Below are 10,362 nucleotides of genomic sequence, written 5' to 3'. Positions count from 1 at the left end.
CTTAACATGTCATTGCACACATGGCTCTTCAATTTTCATTCACAGATCCAATTGTTTGAACTTTGAACCAATCACTTTTTTTGTCTTACCTATTTTCTTTGCTCTTGTCCTAAATCCCATAGATAATGTTCCATATTCCACTTGTCCAAAATATATATTTTTACGAACAGTGGCAGAGTCAGAAATTTAATAAAGAATGTATAATTTTTTTTTTCCAGTTATGTTAAGAGTGTAAAAAGTTAAATATATATTCATAATAGTTAACATTTAACCTACATACACAATATAATTTTTTGATGATGAATGTACACCTGACCACCCTTTGATATAGGGGCTCCGTCCATGCCTACAAAACCTTCATCTTTTTTAGAACATAATTTCTATAGTTTTTTTTTTCTTTTTTCTGTGGAGTGGATGTGGGTGGTTCGGTGGGGCCGCCAGGGCCATTTTGGTGGTTAGAAGGACGAAATGATGTGAATGAGTCGTTTTTGACCGTTTTCGATGGGTGTTAGCCCACGTTTCAGTGGGTGTATCTGAATACTTACTTTTATAGCTTTATGTTCCAAGTAGTTTGAATTTGTATCGTATAAGAGTCATTGAAAGAAAATAATGACTTTTTATAAGATTTTTTTTTATATATATCCTAACTCAAATATGAGATTTTAATTAATAACAAAGAATTTTTATCCATTTCATCACAATATTTAACGATAATTTTGATTTGTTTTCTAAAAAAAATAAAAAATCCAAGGCCTAGCGTGTGTTGTGTTGTATGCTTCTATGTGGGGTACAATGGAAAGAGGTTAAATATGTTTTTGTACCCAATATTTATATATTAAATAAAATAATTTTAATTTAATAATTTAAATTAATGTTAATAGATATATCATTCAAGTGTAACTAATTTTGATAAATATATAAAAGAGCATATGTTTTGTACTATTATTTTTGTTTGAATAGAGGCAAATATTATATTATATTACACATAATAATCCTTAAAAAAATACATGATGGCTTTAAAAGTTTATTGAATTATTAGCTTACTTTCATAATCTTTTTTTACAAGATTTGGTAGATTTTAATTTTTTTTTTGCCAACTTGGTTAGTGATTTTGTTGGTAAATAATTGGAAAGTCATTAGCACTTTTAAGGATCTACCAAAAATTAAAGAAAATAAAATGAGATTGAAAAAAAAATGATATTAAATACTTATGGTTCGGCCCTTCCTAGGATCTCACGTATAGCGGAAGCTTCAATGCACGGGACTGCTTTTTTTTTTTTTTTTTGTTAATCTCTATATTGAACTATATCAATTTGCAAGAAAAATGTGGCTAATATTATTACTTTTATTCTAATCTCTTGCAAAGTAAAACTAATTATAATGCTTTATTTAGTATTTTTGATAAATAATTAAACTTTAATGAACTTAACATATTAGAATATCTCTCCATCACAATTAGGTATATTCTATTCTCCAAGCATAAAATTTGTAGTACCACATAAAATGAGATTTTTCTCCCAAAGGAAATATTGTATGGTTCAAAATTTAATAAGTATAAAAGCATTTAGTTCAAATCATAGTACTACTTAAAATAAATTGTGAAAATAATAAACAAGCAAATAAAAAAAATTAAAATAATGGCAAATAATACTTTTTTTTTATTTTCCAAGGTATCCCCACAGCCGGCAGCCGTGAGACTAATCCTCCGTTCCTCTGTCAGCGCACTAAGCAGTAGGAAACTAGCCACAGAATTTGCTCCATTCGCCTTAGGCAGGGATCGAACCTCCGACCTATTGCTTAAGAGACATAGCGCTGAACCACCATGTCAACTCTAGTGGTTAGCAAATAATACTTATGGTGGAGTGAAATCTCATGTTTTTTTTGTTTTTTTTTTGGAGTTTCTCACCGGGTGTTCGATGCCCGCATTGAAGGCCCGACTAATTTGAATCACGCATTGCATGACCCATTCTAAGGGTAATGCTTCCTACAAATTTTTCTCCATACACAAGACTCGAACATGAGACCTCTGATTAAGTGTGACTAAATATGTAGGAATTATTTTTGTAAGGAGCGTTTATTTTTTATGTGTGACTTTTTACGTATATTAGTATATGAGTCGTTTCATTCCTATTGTGTGACTTTTTGATGTATGCGCTAAGCAATAAAAAAAATACCAACACGTATTATGGTGAAATGAAATATCAGGTTCAAGTATGTATAATTGATATTTTAATCTTGTTTCTTAGAACGTATTGATTTGATCCTATAAGAAGAACCAGACATGTAGTCGTTAGAAGCAAAACCCCGTATAGAATCTCCTAATTGCTCCGGAGCTATTAGAAAGAGATTTTTTTTAACCAGAAATAATTCGTCTCAAACGAAGATTATTCGAATGGACCTCTTTTTCAAATAAATCAAACTCGATATCATATTCATCCAAAAGATATGGCCATCTCTGTTCTCTGTAGTTTGCACAATCCCTTTACATCGTTCTATTATTACTTGCTGCTTGCAGGCTCAAAAATATCTCTTTCGCTTCTTCTCCCTGTTAATATTTTGGTCGATTTGCTTTTTCCTTCGCGCAAACTACAGTCTAATGCCCCCTTATTGTGTTGCATTCTGTGATCTTGTCAAGGAGTGTCTTATTTCCAGTGCGTGACTTTCTGATGTATACGAGCCGTTTTATCTTCGAGAGAAGTCTTATTCTCAATGCGTGACTTTTTGATGTATCCCACAAGCAAATAAAAAAACTAAACATAAAAAACGATTTGTATAATAACTGAAAGTACCATTTTTGAATTTGTCGAGATGCATAATTAGCTCTTGATATATTCAACGAAAATATATTTATGTAAAGATACATAATTAATTTCTAATATCTCTTTTTTCTTTTTAATTTTGAATCTGTTGAGTACATAATTAACTTCGATAGCTCTTATGAAGATATATAATTAGTTGAAATTTTTACAATTACTTTATAAAAATGAAAATTTGTGTAAATATAATAAGTTAAAAGATGCATTTATTTATTTTATTTTTCAAAAAAGAAAACAAAATGAAATTCAAATAACCTTTGTTTTTTCTTCTTCCCACTTCCCCTGCCCATACATACAATTTTAATTATTCTGTCACTATTTCTCTCTCCTCCATTTTCAACTGCAAATTTCTGCAAAGAAAAAAAATTAAAAAGTTCTCTTTTTTATACAATACCCACATGCTTCTTCAGTAATATATATATATATATATATATATATATTTATATATGTTATATGCATATTTTTGATCTACTGAGTCAAATAGTTGCTACGGTTTACTCAAAATTCTTCATAAAAACTTCATAATTCGTCGAAAATTCTCATAATTTTTTTTGAATTTTTTTTGTGGCTAATTAATTAGCTCAATCAACCCCTTTTTATTTTCTTGAAGAGATTCTGATTAATTTGATATATAATTTGGTATTTATTGACAAAAAGGCGAAAAATTGATATATATTGAGTTAAAAAATAATCTTTGCTGTGGCTAATTTTTCCTCGTTTGATTCATTTCTACGAGAATTAATTAGCCCAATAAACCCCTTTTCATTTTCTTGAAGAAATTCTGATTAAATCGATATATAATTTGCTATTTATTGTGAAAAAAGGCAAAAAAAATAAAAATTAAAGAATTTAGTTTTTTTTTTTTTTGATATAAATAGATAGTCCAATCAACCCCGTTATCATTTTCTTGAAGTAATTCTGGTTAAATCGATATATAATTTGCTATTTTTCGCGAAAAAAATTGCTATATATTGAAGGATTTTTGGGGTTTTTGATATAAAGAGATATGATAGGTAGTGGATTACAATTTAATAGGAGCTTTAATGGTGAAGATCATAGATTTTATAGTGCTGCTAAGGCTCGTAGGAATGTTAATAGGAGCCTTAATGATGAGGATGGTAATTACATACGTAGAGCTAAGAGTGATGTTGCTGTTAGTAATGTGAAGATGAAAGTGAAGGTTGTTGATGAGGAGTTGCCAGTTGCTGGTGTGATGGCAAAGGAAGCTTTGCCTATTTGTAATCTACAGAGGTTTTTGAGAGCTGTTACTCCTTCAGTTCCAGCTCAATATCTATCTAAGGTGAAAAAAGATTGTGGCTTTTAGTCTTTTTTTTATGGGTTTTGATTGAAGGTTTTATTTGTTTTTTGTTGTTGTGGATGTTGGTTTTGATTGGAAATGATTGTAGTTAGGTTAGTGATGAGTTGTTTTAAGTGTTTAATTGATTGGATTAGTACAAAAAGTTTGAGACTTCAGTAGTTATTGCTGAAAATTTTATAACTGTTGTTTAAGCATCCAAGGGTGTGGCTTCATGGTTAATGAGGTCTGTTGAGAACCATGAGGTTTCAGGTTCAGCCCCGGAGACAATAGTACTAGGTGATTTCTTCCTATATGTCCTAGTCTTGATCGACGGAGGTACCTGGTACCTATTGCTGTTGGGAGGTAGCAGGCAAAGTGACAGAATTACCAGGTGCCATTGTCAATAGGAGGGTGGTAGGTATCCTAACTTTGGTGGACATAGTTACTTGGTACTTCTTGTCGGTGGGAGGCGGTAGGTATCCCGTGAAATTAGTTGAGGTGCTGGTGGGAGGTGGAAGGTATCCTAGCCTTGGTGGTTAGCGTTATCTGGTACTTCTTGTCGGTGGGAGGTCTTGTCGGTGGGAGGTCGCAGGTATCTTGTGAAATTAGTCGAGGTGATACAGTTAACTTGTACTTGCTGCCGGTGGGAGGTGTGGCAGGTATCTTTTAGAATTAGTGCAGGTGCACAAAAGCTGCTCCGGACACCACGGTTATCAAGAAATAAAATAAAATGTAACTGTTGTTTATAGGTTATAGGACAGTTGACTGAAAATGGTTGTATTGGCTTAAATATATCATCTTTTGCTGGAGTTTGGTTGGAATGGAAGTTTAACTGTTGTTCATTGTTAAGATTATAGGTTTTGATTGAAAAAATGGTTAATATTGAGATAAATATTTAATCTTTTACTGGTTATGATTGATAATTCTACTGCAGTCTATTGGTTGTGGTTGGAAGTTTAACTGTTAAAGAAAATTAGCTCTTGTTTGTTGTTAAGATTATAGGTTTTGAGTGAACAGTGGTTGTGTTTGTTACAGACAACTATGAGGGGTTGGAGGACGTGTAATGTGGAGTTTCAGCCGTACTATGTGCTTGGCGACTTATGGGAGTCTTTTAAAGAATGGAGTGCATACGGAGCTGGAGTTCCATTGGTGTTGCATGAAGGTGATAGTGCAGTTCAGTACTATGTGCCCTATTTGTCAGGTATTCAGTTGTATGGTGACTCTACGAATGCTTCAGTCAAAACAAGGTATATATTTGCACTTTCTTTTCCTTCCATCTTTAGCCTAAAGTTAGTTCTTGTTACTCGTGGCGCAGCCAGTGTTTCTGGCCTTATGAATTGTTAGTCTCAATACTACACACTGAAGGTGCTTGTTTTTGCATTAGCTTTGGTTTTCTGTATACTCGTTTATGCTTATATCAGCTCCACGATTAATTTTGGGTATATTTAGGTAAGCAATGATCATCCGCTTTTTTACATGAAGTGTGGATACAGTGTAGTTGTGGCATTGATTTAAATTTGTGTATAATACTCTCGGTGTACATTAACAGAGACTCAGCAAGTAGAAAGTTTTTGCTTTGATATTTTATTTATGTGTATTTCCTTTTCCTCTTTGTTATTACTGCGTGATGTTTTTTGGGGGAAAGTTATATAAAGAAGTGGAAAGCAAAGAGTTCTCATGACATACAGATAGAGTCTAGAAGACACCTGCTTCATTCCGCTTTGTAATGTCATAAACTTCCTGAATTTGGAATGAGCTTTTGTGTGGATGTGTGGGTGATTTTCTATAAGCCAAATTGGTACCCACTTCTGAGACGTGGCTCTCTAACCAAGTACCCACTTATGTTCTAACAAATTACAAATTGTGTTCTTGCTCTTATGTGTAGCAGATCAGCTATATTTGAAGAAAATTTAGTGCTTGCTTTTATTAATGATGTTTCAGGGTTCCCATAATATGGACCTAAACTATGTTGCTCGGATTCTTCAAACGTCCTGACGGATGTGTGTCGGATCCTCCAAATTATAGTACATTTTTAGAGGATCCGACATGAGTGTGGCGTCATTATTGGAGAGTCCGACCAACATAAGACCTAAAGAAGTAAGTTTGATTAGCTGTGCGTTTTAGGTTTGGCAGAAAACAGCATTTTTGGTCCTTCCTGGAACTGAATGCATTCTATATAGATCTTTTTATAGGTAAACCAGGCTTCACATGCCGATACAATACATGAATCAAAACCTGAGGTTGCTAACTTTTCTGAGGATCTTCTCTGATAACCTGTCAGCGATACTTGTAAATGTTTCAACTGATTTCGTAATTTAGGGATTAGATGCTTTGCTTTTTCTCCCCTCCTCCCCACTTGCGAATAAGAGAACCTCTAGTGTTACATTCTTAAAAATTTCCAACTTTATATATGTCTATACACTCATTCATTACATAAATAATTTTAAAATATATACGTATAGACCTATTATAATGATCGAATTGCACAACCATTTTGATTATCTTGATGTTAGCTTATACTTGTTAGTCGGTATGGTCTTCCAGCTGGCCGAACACTTCCATCTCACCAGAAAGCCCCAAAACTGAATTCTAAGATTATTAAATGCTGTTTCTTTTTCTTTCCATCTGTGTTATTGGTAAGAACTGAGCAAAAATTCTCAGTTGCACTTCACTTTGTTCTCTTTTTCTCTCTCCCACTTCTCGAGCCTTTTTTCGCTATTCACTATATGCTTTTTCTGCTTTCCAAAATGGGAACGGAATGTTGTCACAACAAGGTTATCAAATTTGCTATTTGCAGTTCTGTCTTCTGCATCCATTTCTCCGTCTGGTGTATCGTTTATATCATTCTGCGATTTCCTGAATATTGTTAATTTCACTTTCTGTGCACTTTAGCTAGTGTATAGGTGGGCATGTGGCATATAGCTAGATCTCATGTATGCCAAGTGTGTTTCTGTTGTAAATGTACATGATTGTATCTCAATGCTTTTCCCGCTCACCTCCTCTTTTTTTGAAAGGCTCTGAATCTTGAATGGTGCTGTCTACATTTTGAATGAGTAGGTTTAAGAAACGTGTGATATTGACTTGGCATTTTCTGACACAGTAGGCTACCAGGTGAAGAAAGTGATAGTGACTATTTTCGGGATTCTAGTAGTGATGGTAGCAGTGACTCTGAACACGAGAGACGTTTCTTGAATTATACAAGGGAGCAACGTATGTATCATAGCCAAACAAGTGAAAGCTCCCTTAGTATCGATGGTTTGTCATTAAGAGACAGGAATGCTACCTTTCAGGAAGGCTTTTCAAGCGATGAGAGTGAATCTGGGTCTTCTCAAGGTGCCTTATTGTTTGAGTATCTGGCGCGCGATCAGCCTTACGGTCGTGAACCTTTGGCAGACAAGGTTGGTCTTTTATTTTTTGTTGATAAGTAAAGATAGTTGGTCCCTTTCCTCCCTCTCTCTTAAAGTAGTCATCTTTTGTTTCTTTTATTGATAGAGAGTAATGGATAAGTTACTCGTCTCGTCTTTTTGTTATATCTCATATTCTCATTGTGTTTCTTGTTCTGTAGATATCTGATCTTGCTAAACACTTTCCTGAATTAAAAACAATGAGAAGTTGCGATCTCCTCCCGTCCAGTTGGATTTCTGTAGCCTGGTATTTTTGCTTTTCTTGCGCATTTAATATCAAGATATATACGCTCTATTTTTTTCCTGAATTTTAATGTTCTGACGTCTCTCTTGCAGGTATCCAATTTACCGGATACCCACGGGACCTACTTTAAAAGCTCTTGACGCTTGCTTTCTGACCTTTCATTCTCTTCATACACCAATGACAGGTATCTGGCTGTTTCCACTCTAAATTGCCTTTGTTCTTTCTTTCGGTTGAATATTAAAAACTGCAGCTTCTTCTGTTCCCTTTTGTATTTTTCTGTGCTTATTCTTTTCATAATGTGATGTGGTTTTTGATATTTGCCTTTGTATATTCATCCGTACTAGTATGTTGATATTCATATATTTCCTTAATGTATTTGAAAAAAAAAAACAAGAGAATTAATCGCTGTCAAACAAACAATGATTGAATGCATCAATTTCTTAGTCAATATATTTAACTCATTTCACATCGAAATAAGGACTTAAGAAGCTTCCAAAATAGTTCTATAAAACAAACATAAGCATAACCATGTGGAAGTTGTGTAGCGAAGTTTCCTCTTCCCTTCTTTTGGACAGAAAAATACGTCTGGGCCAACTCTTACGACCCATTGCAGCCTTCGAAAATCGGGGATAATGGACCTGTTCCTCTACCGTTCTCCACTTAAATACCGTGCATAGTCTGCAAGGTGGCTTGAACTTCTGACCCAAGTCACAAGTCCCTCAAATCTTTGCCATTTGAACTAAGCCCCGGGTTTGTCTCATTGCTTTTTAATAGGAATAAGAAGCTAATTTATTCTTTGAACACTTCGTTGTTTATCTTGAAAGAAATTATCTGAAAGGAATAGAACGGCAAAAAATTGGAGTGGTGTCATCAAAAGTGAAGTTAGCAAAAGACTTGGTTTGTGTCATGCAGTGTTGTTTGGCTTGAATGACTTGTGCAGCCTTAAATCTGATTTCCTCCAAATTTTCAACTTTGCCTTCTGTTGATTTTTGCATGTTGTCCCAGACTCCGGATTAACTAGGGCGTGTTAATCTGGTAAAAATAGTTCGTTGTGAAAAAAGTTCTCCACCCTTAGTTCATCAACTCTTTGCTTATTTGAAAGTCAATCTTTTCTTGAATATATATGAACAGTGTATATTACGATAGCTTAATACAAGTTACTTTTAGTTTTAACTAAATTGTTCTGTTGCGAATGCATTGTTGAAAGTTTAGTGGATTTTTTGCAGCTGCGGTTGTAACATGTCCGACTGATACAGATGTAGCCCCTAAGATCCCCTTACCTGCTTTTGGCCTTGCTTCATACAAGTTTAAACCGTCACTTTGGACACCGAATGGTGGACCTGGAAGACAGTTAATGAGCTCGCTCTTACAGGCTGCAGATAACTGGCTAAAGCTGCTTCAGGTCAATCACCCAGATTTCAGTTTCTTCTGCCAAAGGTGAAAACTAGATATTCTCTTCGCCCCGTGTTGAGTGGACCGAACCACTCCGTGCTTGATGCAGCTGTTGTTTTGTGACGAGAAATGGGTTAAGGTTTCGCTCTAACCTTAAGTTACTACGCTGTTGTCTATACCGTGAGACAATGAAATATGAAAAAAAATAAATTCAAAAACAAAAAAGCAAAAAAAAAACCAGCCATCTGGCGAAGGCTGAATACTGGTGGGGAAGGAAGCGGAAAAATAGTATCGGAGTAAAAGTTTCCGAGGGAAGTTATGAATAAAAGATCGATAACAGATGGGTAACAATGCCCTATACAGTGATGAAAAGACTGAAAGAAAAGCGAGTATAATATTACGATGGCACCGTAATGCTCCTCATTTTCGCATTGTAGTAGAGAGAGAGCAGGCTGTGTGTTTTACTGCCTTGAACTTGTAGGTGTGTTTATTTTATACTAGAATTCTACTTAGAGCTACTATGGTGGTGAAATATAAAGCTTCCCCATGTAATGTACATTACTTTTTTTTATTTGACTTTATTTAGTAATAATAGACTTCTAGTTAATGGACTTATTTAGGTATAATTCCGTCCCATGTTTATTTTTTCTTTTTTCTTTAATGTCTTTTTGTTATCTGTTGTTGCATTTTGTTGTGTAGCTTGATATTTTACTATCTTTTCTTTTTCTTCCTGCAACCCTTTTCTGTGCGTGTGGTCCGGGGAAGGGCCTCATATGCAGCCCCACTTTTTTCCGAATAACTTTACTTTTTGAGCCGAGGGTCTATGGGAAATAGCCTCTCTACCCTCCACATGCATCTTACCTCTTCCGGACTCCACTTGTGGGATTAAACCGAGTATGGTGTTGTTTTTGCTTCACTTTTTGAGCCGAGGGTTTATTGGAAATAGCCTCTCTACCCTCCACATACATCTTACCTCTTCCGGACTTTACTTGTGGGATTACACCGCGTATGGTGTTGTTGTTGTTGCTTATTCTTTTTCGTTTTACTGGTAGTTCTATATTTCTGATCTCGTGTATCAATTTGAAAATGAATGCCAGATTAACGACTGCACTTGTGTCGAATTCTAGTACTAGTTTTGATCCAATATTTTTGAAGAGTCTGAGCAACGTAGTTATAGTTGTCAATGAAAGTGAGCTCTCATGAATTTTC

The 10,362-nt window shown here is 34.6% G+C and overlaps 1 protein-coding gene across 2 annotated transcripts; it reads left to right on the top strand.

The window, feature by feature from the left end:
- The first annotated feature begins 2,733 nt into the window (after positions 1-2,733).
- Positions 2,734-9,779, top strand: LOC107856735. 2 transcript variants are annotated; one of them, XM_016701719.2, is made up of 6 exons: positions 2,734-4,116; positions 5,149-5,360; positions 7,214-7,511; positions 7,679-7,764; positions 7,854-7,945; positions 8,988-9,779. In XM_016701719.2, the coding sequence occupies exons 1-6, from the start codon at positions 3,823-3,825 to the stop codon at positions 9,200-9,202; spliced, it is 1,197 nt and encodes a 398-aa protein (XP_016557205.1). In that variant the 5' UTR covers positions 2,734-3,822; the 3' UTR covers positions 9,203-9,779. The 2 variants fall into 2 exon arrangements, with proteins under 2 accessions (XP_016557205.1, XP_016557206.1); XM_016701720.2 differs by having other exon boundaries at positions 3,070-4,116; positions 7,217-7,511.
- Positions 9,780-10,362: the final 583 nt, after the last annotated feature.

This window comes from Capsicum annuum, chromosome 11 (genome assembly GCF_002878395.1).
Source record: "Capsicum annuum cultivar UCD-10X-F1 chromosome 11, UCD10Xv1.1, whole genome shotgun sequence".
Taxonomy (NCBI): domain Eukaryota; kingdom Viridiplantae; phylum Streptophyta; class Magnoliopsida; order Solanales; family Solanaceae; genus Capsicum; species Capsicum annuum.
Note: the sequence above shows the minus strand (reverse complement) of the source record. Positions and strands in the feature narration are given on the sequence as shown.

Coding starts and splice junctions, on each gene's coding strand:
- LOC107856735 (XM_016701719.2), top strand. CDS start 3,823: ATGATAGGTAGTGGATTACAATTTAATAGGAGCTTTAATGGTGAAGAT. Junction 4,117..5,148: donor CAGCTCAATATCTATCTAAG/GTGAAAAAAGAT, acceptor TGTTTGTTACAG/ACAACTATGAGGGGTTGGAG. Junction 7,512..7,678: donor GTGAACCTTTGGCAGACAAG/GTTGGTCTTTTA, acceptor CTTGTTCTGTAG/ATATCTGATCTTGCTAAACA.